The sequence below is a fragment of the Leptidea sinapis genome, chromosome 21 (assembly GCF_905404315.1).
Source record: "Leptidea sinapis chromosome 21, ilLepSina1.1, whole genome shotgun sequence".
Taxonomy (NCBI): Eukaryota; Metazoa; Arthropoda; class Insecta; order Lepidoptera; family Pieridae; genus Leptidea; species Leptidea sinapis.
Genome location: NC_066285.1, coordinates 13085955 through 13102609, shown reverse-complemented (window position 1 = coordinate 13102609; position 16655 = coordinate 13085955). Strand labels below are relative to the sequence as shown.

The 16655-nt window shown below is 39.7% G+C and overlaps 1 protein-coding gene across 1 annotated transcript in view; it reads left to right on the top strand.

The window, feature by feature from the left end:
* Nucleotides 1–16655, top strand: part of LOC126970555 (THO complex subunit 2) — a 52526-nt gene that overhangs the window by 11769 nt on the left and 24102 nt on the right. Inside the window, exons 13-18 of the mRNA XM_050816526.1 lie at nucleotides 2506–2638; nucleotides 3363–3523; nucleotides 7997–8253; nucleotides 8443–8602; nucleotides 8951–9199; nucleotides 14233–14453. Of these exons, the coding sequence (XP_050672483.1) occupies nucleotides 2506–2638; nucleotides 3363–3523; nucleotides 7997–8253; nucleotides 8443–8602; nucleotides 8951–9199; nucleotides 14233–14453 (1181 nt within the window). The remainder of the gene's footprint in view (nucleotides 1–2505; nucleotides 2639–3362; nucleotides 3524–7996; nucleotides 8254–8442; nucleotides 8603–8950; nucleotides 9200–14232; nucleotides 14454–16655) is intronic.

The following is a 16655-nucleotide window of genomic DNA, read 5'->3' as shown; positions in this document are numbered from 1 at the left end:
TCAGTATGCGTCGCACTGCAAGAATGGTGGGTACGAACGGTCCAGAAGGTAAAGCGAAAGTACGAAGAGACTGGACACCATCTGAGGAGACCTTGTAATGGCAGACCCAGGTGTACCAGTGCCCGAGAAGATCGTTATATTATTTCCACTGTGTTAAGAAATCGCCACCAAAATGCAGTTGAAGTCCAGCAACAGCTACTTCAGACCCGGAGGGACTACATTAGTGACTGTACAGTAAGAAGAAGACTTGCTGAAGCAAATTTGAAACCCCGAAGACCAGCGAGTGGCCCAAAACTCGAGATACAGCATCGAGTAGCGAGACTGCGATACGCCCGTGAACACATGCAGTGGGATGAAGAAGAATGGTCAAGAATTTTGTTTGCAGATGAGTCTCGATTCTCCCTTTACATTTCTGATGGAAGGCGAAGTGTTTACAGGCGACCTGGTGAGCGATACCTTCAAGCCTGCATCTCAGAAAGAGTCCAATACGGTGGAGGCAGTGTAGATGTATGGGCTGGCATATCTTCAGAACGTCGCACAGAGCTAGTAGCCATAGAAAATGGTACCCTCACTGGGCAAAGATATGCTCAAGAGATTCTCAATGAGTATGCAGGGCCGTATTTAGCAAATATGGGTGATGGATCGATGCTGATGCATGATAATGCCCGGCCACACACGGCTCATATCGTACAAGAGTATATTCAGGAGGTCGGTATCAGCGTGATGGCTTGGCCATCAAGAAGTCCTGATCTCAACCCGATTGAACACGCCTGGGATGAGCTTGGGAGGCTAGTCAGAAATCACAGACCTACTACCCTCAGGGCACTAAAGCAGGCCCTGGTAGAAGAATGGGAGAATATTCCCCAACATCGGCTCCGAAACCTAGTGTTCAGTATGCTACATCGGCTCGAAGCTGTAATCAGAGCTCAAGGAGGCAATACCAGTTATTAAAAATTAAATAACATGTAATACATTTTAGTTGAATTTTTTTACACTGAACTAAAGATGTCTATTTTCATTGTTTTATCTTTTTTAAGTTAAAAATGTTACTAATATATAATTTTAGTTTCTAAGAATTAAAGCCTATAAAATTTGCAACAAAACGTTTTTAATCTTAAATCTTTACCTTCTATAGTTACGAAAAAAAATTAATTTGAAAAGTGTGATACTTTCTTTTGCAGGCCAGTGTAGTTAGAAGCAATTACTTATTTCGAATGTATAAAATAATGAAAATCACTATTTAGAGCAATATATAGTGTCAAAAGCACGTGAATAATCCAATAAAACCAAAACTGTATCCACGCCACGGTCTTGAGTACATAATACCTATTACTTCATCTAACAAAGCTGTTGCATTACACCTGTGCCTTGTAAAGTCTGAGTGAAGCTCGGCCAGATCTTACTACTTTCGTTATTTTCTTCATTTTTTTAAATTATATTGTGATCCATGTTTGTCCTGACTTTATTTGAATATCCTTTCTAGGTGCACGTAAATCAAATGTCAGTATATAGGCAACTCTTGTATGTATAAAATGGAGTTCCAATCAATAATCTCCATATATTGATTGAAATGATCCAGATGTATAATATTTTTTAATGATCTAAATGCCATATATATTGACGTAGTTTTTTTCTTTTAAAATACTTAAAGTACAGGTTCCAAAACCATGGTTACTAAATGAGGCCATGTTATCGACATACATATTAGGAATGTTAGCGTAAATGCATACTGAATCTATCACAGTTTTACTATCATTTGTAAAATGTGTAGATTGATTGACTGTTTGGACTAAGTTTGTAGATTGTTGAAAGTCACATATTATTCTTTTGTAATTACAATGATTTATGTTAAGCGAATTAATGTGGAAATCACCAACTCACATAATAGTCTCGCACCAAATGGAGGATAGATACTTTCTGTTAAGGCATTAAAAATAATTGAATTTCTAACCAAGGCGGTCGATGTGCTATGTATATTTGTAACTTTCACCCACATCTGTTCCACCTGTTGTGATTCTGGTTGCTTAAGAATCTGATAAGATATAGGTACCCTGTGTCAAATAGAAACCGCACCGCCCCCACAATTGCGTACCCCTCGCGGTCGTGGAATGTGAAGTAAGCAATGAACCGGCACCGACTTTCTTCACCTCTTCTCAGCCAGGTCTCATTAATAATAGGCATCACGTTTACCCCGTGCCGTTCTTAGTTATAATTATTTTAATTATACACTAAAATAATTATTTTAATTATATATTTATCACTGAATGTGATGTTCTAGGTGTGCTTGTGGGGCAAAAATATGTATAATGTTTTAGTAGTGTGCGACTCAACCACCGCGAGTCCCAATAAATTGCCAATTCATTTTTGAGATTAAGATAATGAATATGTAATAAATTGAAAGTTAAATATTAGGTATTTCTAAACGAACTTTATCCAGGATATTTTAATTGGCATTACTGATGTGGAATATTTTGTATTTAATAACTAACCGGTACAATTTTATAGGCTGGATACTTTTCACAAGTCCGGAACACCAGACGATCCTCAGCCCGGCTAAAAGATGCTGTTGTGGGCAATAATTTGGACATTGCTCTGTGTATATTAGCAGCACAACAACGACATTGCTGTGTTTGGAAAGGTAATATTTTGTTGATTTTTCTAATAACATTGCTATAGATAGTGATAAGCCCGAAATAGTGCCGTCCTAGACATGGTTGTTTAATTTTCGGATATAATACATACAATATGCGTATTTTGTCCCAGTTTAGTCTGATGACGCTGCGGACATGGCTGATTGATGATATGATGATTGATGGATGATATCTCCTCGATGTCACTGGAACTGCATTCTTTGTTTGCCTGCCTCTTTCACTGTTTCTCCATCACATCCAGTATCATTGTAACAATCATCGTAGAAACTTCAACTATTCCGTTAGGCTTAGGTTTTGTTTAATGACACTGACAATGAGTTTCCTATCGGAAACTCATTTTTCGTGATAAAATATGTTTCTTAATAGGATTTAGCGAAGTCTGGCTTTTATAGTATTGACAACATTTTTAGTCCTATCTATTACTTCATAGTGTTTAGCAGAGGAACAATTTGTATATTGTCTCGATAGTACGCAATAAGAACAAAAATGGCTGATACCAAGTTTTTAATGTGTTTTGGAAATGACACATCTTCATCATTAGAAGTAATCAAAAAATAATGTGCAACATTGTAGAAATATTGGGAACTGCTCGAAAGCCCACGAAAGATACCCCGGAAGTGACTATTTAAGTGTATTTTAGTTTTCGCAGAAGTTATAATATTTAAAAATAGAGTACTGTATTAATTATTAATGTGAATTTTGTGAACACAGAGTGCAATATCGATGGCACCGAGAGTGAGGCGAGCGGGTCACAGTTGAAGGTGGTGGGGCGCCTGGCCGACCAGTGCCAGGACGCGCTGGTGCAGCTCGGGACCTTCCTGGCGTCCTCGCACACGCCCGGAGAGTACGCGGCGAGGCTGCCGCCCTTACCGGTCCGTACCTCCAACATACCACCATATACATCATTAGAGGAACCCTTACCGGTCCGTACCTCCAACATACCATCATATACATCATTAGAGGAACCCTTACCGGTCCGTACCTCCAACATACCACCATATACATCATTAGAGGAACCCTTACCGGTCCGTACCTCCAACATACCATCATATACATCATTAGAGGAACCCTTACCGGTCCGTACCTCCAACATACCACCATATACATCGTTAGAGGAACCCTTACCGGTCCGTACCTCCAACATACCACCATATACATCATTAGAGGAACCCTTACCGGTCCGTACCTCCAACATACCACCATATACATCATTAGAGGAACCCTTACCGGTCCGTACCTCCAACATACCACCATATACATCGTTAGAGGAACCCTTACCGGTCCGTACCTCCAACATACCACCATATACATCATTAGAGGAACCCTTACCGGTCCGTACCTCCAACATACCACCATATACATCATTAGAGGAACCCTTACCGGTCCGTACCTCCAACATACCACCATATACATCATTAGAGGAACCCTTACCGGTCCGTACCTCCAACATACCACCATATACATCATTAGAGGAACCCTTACCGGTCCGTACCTCCAACATACCACCATATACATCATTAGAGGAACCCTTACCGGTCCGTACCTCCAACATACCACCATATACATCATTAGAGGAACCCTTACCGGTCCGTACCTCCAACATACCATCATATACATCATTAGAGGAACCCTTACCGGTCCGTACCTCCAACATACCACCATATACATCATTAGAGGAACCCTTACCGGTCCGTACCTCCAACATACCATCATATACATCATTAGAGGAACCCTTACCGGTCCGTACCTCCAACATACCACCATATACATCGTTAGAGGAACCCTTACCGGTCCGTACCTCCAACATACCACCATATACATCATTAGAGGAACCCTTACCGGTCCGTACCTCCAACATACCATCATATACATCATTAGAGGAACCCTTACCGGTCCGTACCTCCAACATACCATCATATACATCATTAGAGGAACCCTTACCGGTCCGTACCTCCAACATACCACCATATACATCGTTAGAGGAACCCTTACCGGTCCGTACCTCCAACATACCACCATATACATCATTAGAGGAACCCTTACCGGTCCGTACCTCCAACATACCACCATATACATCATTAGAGGAACCCTTACCGGTCCGTACCTCCAACATACCACCATATACATCATTAGAGGAACCCTTACCGGTCCGTACCTCCAACATACCACCATATACATCATTAGAGGAACCCTTACCGGTCCGTACCTCCAACATACCACCATATACATCATTAGAGGAACCCTTACCGGTCCGTACCTCCAACATACCACCATATACATCATTAGAGGAACCCTTACCGGTCCGTACCTCCAACATACCACCATATACATCATTAGAGGAACCCTTACCGGTCCGTACCTCCAACATACCACCATATACATCATTAGAGGAACCCTTACCGGTCCGTACCTCCAACATACCACCATATACATCATTAGAGGAACCCTTACCGGTCCGTACCTCCAACATACCATCAAATACATCATTAGAGGAACCCTTACCGGTCCGTACCTCCAACATACCACCATATACATCATTAGAGGAACCCTTACCGGTCCGTACCTCCAACATACCACCATATACATCATTAGAGGAACCCTTACCGGTCCGTACCTCCAACATACCACCATATACATCATTAGAGGAACCCTTACCGGTCCGTACCTCCAACATACCACCATATACATCATTAGAGGAACCCTTACCGGTCCGTACCTCCAACATACCACCATATACATCATTAGAGGAACCCTTACCGGTCCGTACCTCCAACATACCACCATATACATCATTAGAGGAACCCTTACCGGTCCGTACCTCCAACATACCACCATATACATCATTAGAGGAACCCTTACCGGTCCGTACCTCCAACATACCACCATATACATCATTAGAGGAACCCTTACCGGTCCGTACCTCCAACATACCATCATATACATCATTAGAGGAACCCTTACCGGTCCGTACCTCCAACATACCACCATATACATCGTTAGAGGAACCCTTACCGGTCCGTACCTCCAACATACCACCATATACATCATTAGAGGAACCCTTACCGGTCCGTACCTCCAACATACCACCATATACATCGTTAGAGGAACCCTTACCGGTCCGTACCTCCAACATACCACCATATACATCATTAGAGGAACCCTTACCGGTCCGTACCTCCAACATACCACCATATACATCATTAGAGGAACCCTTACCGGTCCGTACCTCCAACATACCACCATATACATCATTAGAGGAACCCTTACCGGTCCGTACCTCCAACATACCACCATATACATCGTTAGAGGAACCCTTACCGGTCCGTACCTCCAACATACCACCATATACATCATTAGAGGAACCCTTACCGGTCCGTACCTCCAACATACCACCATATACATCATTAGAGGAACCCTTACCGGTCCGTACCTCCAACATACCATCATATACATCATTAGAGGAACCCTTACCGGTCCGTACCTCCAACATACCACCATATACATCATTAGAGGAACCCTTACCGGTCCGTACCTCCAACATACCACCATATACATCATTAGAGGAACCCTTACCGGTCCGTACCTCCAACATACCACCATATACATCATTAGAGGAACCCTTACCGGTCCGTACCTCCAACATACCACCATATACATCATTAGAGGAACCCTTACCGGTCCGTACCTCCAACATACCACCATATACATCATTAGAGGAACCCTTACCGGTCCGTACCTCCAACATACCACCATATACATCATTAGAGGAACCCTTACCGGTCCGTACCTCCAACATACCACCATATACATCGTTAGAGGAACCCTTACCGGTCCGTACCTCCAACAAACTCCCATATATGTCATTACAGGAAATCGGATTGTATTCTCATAAAATATAATTTTCAATTACCAAATTAAATATACCAAATAAACTTGATTATCAGTTACCACTATTCAACATATTGAAAAAAAAAAGAGTGTGTGTACTTATGTACACGCGTTAAAAGTTATACTTCTTTGGCGTATGGTAAAAAAATAACTAAAATGCAGTAGTGATTAACGATATATATTAAAATTAATCAAAAAGATTTTATTTAAATAAATAATAAAATGTATGTATATAGAGTACTCACTCATTTTCTTTCACTATTTTTTCGTGACTTTCTTCATTAATAAATGCACTTTGTTTATTCATATTTAAAACACTTTGTACACAAATTATACAGGAACATTGTCCAACCAAAGAAAAATATGAGAATGTGGGCTACCACGATTGCGGGATGAAGAGGGGGATTACGCATGCGCAGTAACGCCGATACAACCAATGCCACCTAGAGGCGAGTTGCTGAACTAAAGAGACAAGCGTGATATTTCAAAAAAGTCATTAAATGTTCTGCTATTCATCCATAGATGGCAAAACTAAAAAATGTCTTTTACATAATAATTTTATTATTTTTAATTAACGATGTAAATAAATTATATATACCGACAATTAACCTCAAATCTATAAATACACTCGAAACAGTTTATTAAAATCAGTTTTATCACTTATATTCAATATATATAGATATACTAATAAATTATTAGTAAATACTATCACCGTCGTATATGAAATTAATTTAATAAAAACACCAAAATAATATTTATTTATTCACACTGTTTAATTGTTTTGTTACGAAACACGTATTTCAAAATATAAAAATACTAGAATATACAACTTGAACATAGTTATCGATTTTCATGCCACCTAGAACTAACTTCACGATGTAGAATTCAGGTGTCGGTGTGCGCGGGCATCGTAAAAACTCACTCTCAATTATCAAGAAAGCGTTATATACAGTAATTTTATTGAAGTAGAAAATAACAGAAATATTATTTATTAAACTTTTCAAAATTTATAGAGCAAAATCTGTGTGTCAGAACCGTTTAAAAAGATTTGTCTTGAGCGAATTTCACCCCTGTGGTAGTTATAGTTAGGATAGTAAAGCACACATGAGGTGTAGAAACATAAACATTTTATGTCGACTTCTTTTCATACGTCAGAACCAAAAAAGGCTAATCAAATACTTATGCTATGCGTCCTGTTAATACTTGGGTAGTATAGTAGTTTATTTTAAAAGACGTAGCTGGTAGCTTGCAGAAAACGGGCTCGAACTCTTCATAATGGTTTTTGTAAAAAGACAGTACTATTGTTTTACGGATATCTCTTTCAAAGTTATGTATTCTTTCAGATCAATATCTTCTTATCCACGTATTAATATAGGTACAACCGACGTTAACAACAGATGTCCAGTAAAAACACGTTTCTTAGGTCTTTTTGTCCTGAATCATTATTGTTTCTACAGGAATTACTTCGCGACTATCACGTCGACGCGGATGTCGCATTCTTTCTGCACCGCCCAGTACTAACGCAAAAAATAACTGCGAAGATTGAATCGTTACGCAAGAGTTCTGACACCAAATCTGACTCGTTGGAGAAAAGCATTGAAAGATACAACATTGCGTCGAAGGAGGCGTTGGACCCCATCGTTACCTCAATCACACCATTGTTGCCAGCTCGGGTGTGGGAGGATATTTCTCCCGAGTTTTACGTTACATTTTGGTAAGTTGAAATTAATAACCACTTTGACATTAAAAATGAAACTATGTACCTAAGTCTACTCTTAAAGTTAAGTTAATCCAAGTGTTCTCCTTTTTAAACTGCAATAGATTGATTTAGAGAACTACTAATTTTATTATTGGCTAAGTCCTAGCTATGTTATACATTAATAACTAGTTTTACTTAAAACAGGTCATTGTCTATGTATGATCTGCGAGTGCCTGTGGAAAGTTACGAGAGGGAAATAGGCAGATTGAAAGCGGCTGCTGCGGGTGCAGCCAAGGATTCTTCCCAGGGAACAAAGGGAAAGAAGGAACAGGAGCGATATAATACCCTGATTGAAAAGCTTCAGGTAATATAGATACATATAATCACGTTTCTTTCCCATAGGGGTAGGTAGAGACCACTTCTTTCGACTCGCCACGATCCTTACATACTTGTTTCGCTTCGTCCACTTTCATTATTCCTTTCATACATTCTCTTCCGTTTAGGGTACTCTTGAGTTGGCCTTTTCCCAGACGTCCCTGATTTGGTCTCGAAACGTCCGCCTAGGTCTACCCTTTCCAACACTTTCATTCACACTCGCCTTGTACACTTTTTTCGTCAATCGTTCTTCATGCATCTTCTCGACATGGCCAAGCTATATCAGCAAACTTTTCTCAATTTCTATTTGTTATCCTGTCACCCAACTGTACCCCAGGACGAGCGCCGCCGCCAGGAGGAGCACGTGCGGCGCGTGCGCGGCCGCCTGGCCCGCGAGGCCGGCGGCTGGTTCCGCGCGCGCGCCGCCAAGTCGGCCAAGAACGAGGCCGTGACGCGCCTCATGCAGCTGTGCCTGTTCCCGCGCTGCGTGTTCACGGCCGCCGACGCGCTCTACTGCGCGCAGTTCGTGCACACCGTGCACGCGCTCAAGACGCCCAACTTCTCCACGCTGCTGTGCTACGACCGGGTACTGTATACACTATACACTATTGAGTTTTTCTATACTAAAGAGTTTCATTATCAACCGGAAGATGTCCACTGCTGGACGAAGGCCTCCCCCAATAATTTCCACGACGACCGGTCCTGCGCTACCCTCATCCAACGTATTCCGGCGATCTTGACCAGATTGTCGGTCCATCTTGTGGGGGGCCTCCCGACACTGCGTCTTCCGGCACGTGGTCGCCATTCGAGGACTTTGCTGCCCCAACGGCCATCTGTCCGTAGAACTATGTGCCCTGCCCACTGCCAATTCATTTTCGCAATCATTTGGACTATGTCGGTAACTTTAGTTCTCCTACGGATCTCCTCATTTCTGATTCGATCTCGCAGGGAAACTCCGCGCGTAGCCCTCTCCATTGCCCTCTGAGCGACCATGAGCTTTCTCATAAGGCCGTTAGTTAGCGACCACGTCTGCGTACCGTAAGTCATCACTGACAACACACTGGTTGAAAACTTTAGTCTTCAGACACTGATATTTGGGACGAGAGTATTTTACGGAGCTTCCCGAACGCTGCCCATCCGAGTTGGATTGGACGAGTGACCTCTTTCGTGAAATTGGACCTAGACCTTTTGTCCGATGTAGACGTACTTGTCGACAATTTCGAGAGTACAGTTCCCAATTGTTAAGGACGGTTCGACATGAACATTTGGCATGATCTTCGTCTTGTCCATGTTCATTTTGACCTGCTCCTTGGGAAGCTGTATTGAGGCCATCGAGCATATGGCTTAAGTCTTCCTTGGTTTCTGCCATGATTACGATATCGTCTGCAAATCGAAAGTGAGTGATGTATTCTCCGTTGATGTTGATGCCCAGTCCGTTCCAGTCCAGAAGCTTAAAAACATCTTCCAACACAGCGGTGAACACCTTGGGCGATATGACATCGCCTTGTCTGACTCCCCGCTGCAGTCGGATAGGCTTCGAGATCTGATCCTGGAGTTGGACTGACATGCTAACGTTTCTATACAAACACTTCTAAGCTTCGATATATCGGTAATCAATACGGCACCTCTGGAGAGACTGAAGCACCACCCAGGTCTCGATCTAATCAAAGACTTTCTCATAGTCCACGAACGCCAAGCATAGTGGCTGGTTATACTCTTCTGTCTTCTATATAACTTGCCGCAGCGTATGTATGTGGTCTATAGTGCTAAAGCCTTTTTGGATTCAGGCTTGTGCGGAAGGCTGGACACGAGACGATTCGTGATAACCCTAGAAAAGAGCTTATATACATGGCTCTGAAGTGATATGGGCCTAAAGTTTTTCAAAAGCATTTTATCGCCCTTTTTGAAGAATAGCACCACTATACTTCTGTGCCATGCTTGCGGCGTTTTATCCTCGAGGATGGCGGAATTGAATAGTTTCTGGAGGGTCTTAAGTACAGGAGTACCACCAGCTCTCTGGCGCCGGCGCCTTGTTGTTTTTAAGCTGTTTTAGGGCCATACTAATCTCGTACAGGCTGGAATATCTTCAGTGTAGTGTCGGGTTCATTTGGCTCTTGGGTCTTCAGCCTTGTTGGTGCCCGTGCGGTCGTGAATAACTGTCCGTAGGACTTCTCGACTTCCCTCAAAAGTTCGGGCTGAATCGAAACTACCGGACCGTCACCGGTCCTCAGCTTCATCAGTTGGCTCTGCCCAAAAGACAAAATCTCGTGCGAATACTTTTGAGCCTTTGTTACACTCTATGGCCGGCTTCACACAATCTGTATTGTGGCGGCGTATATCGTGAGTCAATGACTTGGAGATCTGTTTATTTAACTGCCTATACTGGGAAGCATCGTCCGGGGACTGAAGGGTCATTTGGCGTCTTACATCCATAAATTTGAGGGTATAGTCTGAGATCTTACTGGTTCTTTTTGAACGGCTGGCCTTGGAGAACTTAGACCCAGCCGATTGAACAGCTGCCACGAACCTGTTATTATACTCTTCCACGTCTACGCAGTCACCGAGGACTAATGAGTAGTGACATGTTAATTAGTCCGTTTTGACATATATTATTATCACTAGATTTTATAAAATAAAGTCCTTCGCCATGTCTGTTTTTTTTGTCTGTCCGCGATAATTTAAAAAACTACTGCACCGATTTTCATGCTGATGTCACCAATGGATAGCATGGTTCACGAGGAAGGTTTAAGTTTTATATTTTTGTATATATTAACCAGAGAATAATATCGCTCAGAACCATAGTTTCATTCATAGTTTCTGTCAATATAGAAGTAACATTACAATTAATGTGTGCGTGAGCGTCACGTACTAACACTCGCCAACACGCACACAGACAGCCAAATAATGTTGCAAGTGAATAAACATTTCCCTAAATCAGTAAATTGTAAGAAATACTAGATTATATGTAATAAAGAAAGAAGAAATAAAATATAAATTAAGAATTTAACAAAAATATCACGTATTTAATTATTCTTGCAACAATTTTTGAAGTGTAAGTAAAGAAGTTCTTTACAATCGTTGTTTTTTGAAACTCGATGAAACGAAAAAGCGAGACGATAAAGGCGCCGTTTCCAGCTATATCCGAGGTTTTCGAGGGTGCAGAGAACGAATTTGGAATAATTTTTGAAATCCAAGATGGCCGCCGTGCAAAATGATGATTACAACAATATGGATATCGTATCCGAGGTTCTCAAGGGTGTAGAGAACGTATTTGGAATAATTTTTGAAATCCAAGATGGCCGCGGTGCAAAATTATGATTACAACAATATGGATATCGTATCCGAGGTTCTCGAGGGTGTAGAGAACGAATTTGGGATCGGGAATTGGGAACGAATTTTGAAATCCAAAATGGCCGCCGTGCAAAATTGTGTATTCAACAATATGGATATCGTATCCGAGGTTCTCAAGGGTGCAGAGAACGAATTTGAGATCATTTTTTAAATCCAAGATATCCGCCGTGCAAAATTATGTATTCAACAACATGGATATCGTAGCCGAGGTTCTCTGCGGTGCAGAGAACGAATTTGAGATCATTTTTGAAATCCAAGATGGCCGTCGTGCACAATTATAATTTCAACAATATGGATATCGTATACGAGTTTCTCGAGGGTGCAGAGAACGAATTTGGTATCATTTTTTAAATCTTATAAAAATAAAAAATAAATGTACGCGGGACCCTAATATAGTTTAGAAATCAATGTAATAAATAAATTTTGGATTACAAAAATGATCCCAAATTGTATCTCTGCACCCTCGAGAACCTCGGATTCGATATCAATATTGTTGGAATCATAAATTTGAGCGGCAGCCATCTTGGATCAAAAAAAAATGGTGCGTAACCGAATATCTGACGATTTGCTTTAAAATTTCTCTCATACGTCGATAAAGAAGCTTCACTTCAAAAACATACCGACGTGTTGAGAACCTCCTCCTTTTTTGAAGTCGGTTAAAAAGAGTGGTCGTTAATGTTCTCACGAGCTCAACTTTTTCCAAACATATGGTAAATTCAGTAATTTAAAAGAAATATTTATAGTGACTATTCAAAGCGCTTAGTTTAAGCCCAATTGAATTAAGACAATTTGACTTTGACTTTGAATACTTATAAAATCATGTGGCGTCGTACATTATAGTCTCCTTTCAATATCTACCAATAAACACAAAAAACTATCCCAGCGGAGGAACTCGGGGTATACTTTCATAACTGGCAACATATTTTTTTAATGGCGTCTGTTTTGTTCACAAAATATTTTGCTGTTTTGACGAATGTATTAGCTTAAATTAAAAGTTGTGAAATAGTATTTAGGTGTGAAATGTGATTTTCTTATCATAATTTTTATTATAAGACGCGTTGTGACACCCTTTCACTGCACAGTTAGTAATATTTCAATTAAATTTTGCGCACAAATTGTCCTGGAAGTTGACAGAATGACACTGACGCAGCGGGAAGCGTTTGTGGTCATAAACGTCCACATTGAAAATGCTTCATTTCGCTTGGGCCTACTCACTATTCTATGATATTAACGATATTTGTTGGAGATGTCGGAAAAAAATAAGCCCCGCCTGAGAGCTTTCGACGAAAACGCTGTCTAAACCTTTTGACATGTAACAAAATCTTGTTGGAGTTGCGTATCTTATATAGGTCAACAGTAAAGTCTGCGATGGCATATGTCTATCTCTGAAAGATAACATTCTACGTATATCCATTTCACAACTTTAAAAAATTAGCGGTTATAAACCGGTAATGTAAAAGTTGCTTACACAAATACAATATTCTTTCTTCTTCTTTCAATATTTATTCTTATCATTTTATTACTACATATATAAAATCATTCATAAATGCGTTTTTGTTTCATTTTTAATTCATTAACATATATTTCACATATCTGATGGCTTTACACTACATTATTCCCGAATATTTACATTTTTTTTTATTGACAGAACTGCGTCTGTCGGGTCAGCTAGTTATATTATATAGTGTAACGTCTATTAATATAGTGCTAGTTTAAAGGTTAGTGTTTTGAATGAGACAATCGCCACTATTCGTTATTTGGTTTATACTGCCACGCATTGCTGTTCATTGCTCGTGCGCAATAGTATGGTTTCCCACATTTTGAAATTAAATGAAACTAAAATTCATTAAATTTATTCTCAATGTCTTAATTTTAGATACATATTTAAAAATGCAACTAAAATAATAGCTAAATAAAATAAGTATTGGCTGAATGTGGTTTCTGTACAGTTCTACACAAAAACCAATACCTATGTCAAATTTTAAAACTATTTTTTTAACATGCTCGATTTTTAATAAAACGTTGTATAAGTGACCATAATTTGCACGGATGTAAATGAAACAATAATTTGAATGTTTTTTGTTTTTTAATTCTGATTTAATAAAAACATGCTAAGAGAATGTTTTTATAAATAATCATATGAATACTGTGTGTTGTGTAAAAATTTCAAAACGATTGGAACTTAAGAAGATTAGCGATTGTGAACAAACGAACATTAGATTATTATAAATATATATTTGTCATGAATCAATGATTGTCCGGCGGCAGCTGTTCTGCGACATCACGTACTCGGTGATGTCGTGCTCGGAGGGCGAGGCCGGCCGCTACGGCTCGTTCCTGCGCCGCGTGCTGGCCACGGCCATGCGCTGGCACGCCGACCGCGCCGCCTTCCACGCCGAGTGCGCGCACTTCCCGGGCTTCGTCACCAAGTACCGCGTGTCCAACCAGTTCACCGAGGCCAACGACCACGTCGGCTACGAGAACTACAGGTGACTGCAACTATTAACAGATATCATCTATATTAGTGACTTGGCACTATTAATGAGAGGTACTTTTTCCTTTTTGAAAGCCAGACTATTGTCGATTCTTTATATTATGTGATAATATTGTGATGTAACTGTAGTTATTTGACTAATTACAATCTTTGTTACGTTTTTATAGATCATTCTAACAAAATGCATAGATGAGGGTGAGGTGTTCCCTGACCTCATGAAATACAGCAAAGTTCTACCTTCGTTTAAATCGTGAAATTCTTTTGACCCTGTTAATTTCAGGCATATTACACTGCTGTCTGATTTTAGTAAAATTTTTGATAAACTTTTGCTTCAACAGCTACTAATGCATTTTTGTAAATTAATGAACAAAAATCAACATGGTTTCACTAGGGGCTTATCAACAATTAATGCGAGTACCTACTTGGCTCATTGAGCACATTTTTGACGCCTGGGAAGAGTCACAGGAAGCATTGGGCATGTTTTGTGATTTGTCCAAAGCATTTAACTGGGTCCACCATGAAACTTTTCTCCTAAAACTAAAGCATTATGGAGTAAAAAATAGAGCCCTACATCTGTTAAAATCATATTCAAGCGAAAGAGTTCAGATAGTCGATGTAAATGGCAAACGGTCTTCTGGTAAACCTGTGGGAAGAGGTATTCCGCAGGGTTCTATTCTCGGTCCTTTCTTGTTTCTTATTATATATATTAACGATCTACCGTTTGTGGTAGATGATAGCCATGAGATTGTATTGTTTGCTGATGATACTACACTTATTTTTAAAGTGACACTCTCAAATATAGTGCGTTGGTTTGAGACGAATAATATGCATTTAAACAGTAAATAAATAAAGTGCTTACGGTTCATTACACCAAACACAGCGGAGGTACAAACCAACGTACTTATAAATGTCCAGAGATTGGAACTTGTGGACACTTCGGTCTTCTTGGGTATCACGTTAGATAAAAAGCTTCAGTGAGGTCCACATATCGCCCAACTAGCAGATAGACTCAGCTCTGCGGCATATGCCGTTAGAAAGATTAGAGAGTAAGCGAATGTTGCGACCGCTAGATTAGTGTACTTCAGTTATTTTCACAGCATCTTGACGTACGGTATTTTATAGGTTTGCTCTGCAAAAGAGAGCTGTTCGTGCTATATATTAGCATGGTTATAGACAGTCTCTCAAAAAAAAAAAATTAAGAAATAAATATTATGACTGTTCATTGTCAGTACATTTATGAAAATTTAATATACGTTCACAAAAATCGTCACCTTTTCACTCTTAATAGTGATTTTCATTATTATAACACAGAAATAAGGGATTGCTTGTAACTAATTCTAGTATGCTTCATAAGATACATAATAGCTTTATGGGTAAATGTATACACTTTTATAATAAAGTCCCAGCCAGTGTTCAGGAATTATCTATAAATAACTTTTTTTTAAATGGCTCTGTCGTAAATCCTATTACTCCACAGCTGAATATCTAAGTGATCGGACAGCCTGGGACTAGATTATGATTATTTTATAGCGATAGAAAGAAATTCCTGTACAATATTGTATATTTTTAACCGACTTCAAAAAGGGGGGAAGTTCTCAATTCGTTTTTTTTTATGTTTGTTACCTCAAAACTTTCGACTGGGTGAACCGATTTTTATAATTCTTTTTTTATTTGAAAGCTGGTGCTTCCCGTGTGGTCCCATTGTCCAGATTTGACAATGGCATCCATGAGAAAAATCATAAAAGTCTTAAATTTGCTATACATACGTATAGCAAATTGAATGATAAATTTACGAATAACTCAATATCGCGCCAACCGATTTCGATGATTCTTTTTTCTTGGAAAGGATATATTTCAAAGATAGTTTGGTGAGTTTGATTAGGTTCTGATTCCGGAATCCACGGCAAAGTAACGAAACTCTTCAATTAAGCGCTTACGTTCATTGCTGCATTGAAAAATTTAGTATATCTGCACATATTTAGACAAGTTGCTAGTTAGTGTACTTCAAATTCACTAAAAATCAAAAAATCAAAATAATTTTAACAAAAAAACAACCGACTTCAAAAACAGTATTCCAAAACAATAGATATAATATGCACTAAAAAGTATAAAAATAATTGCGTATTTTTATACAATCTAATTAGTTACGATTATTGTAATTTTTGGAGTCGGTCATTCAAGATAGGCTTGTAACTAC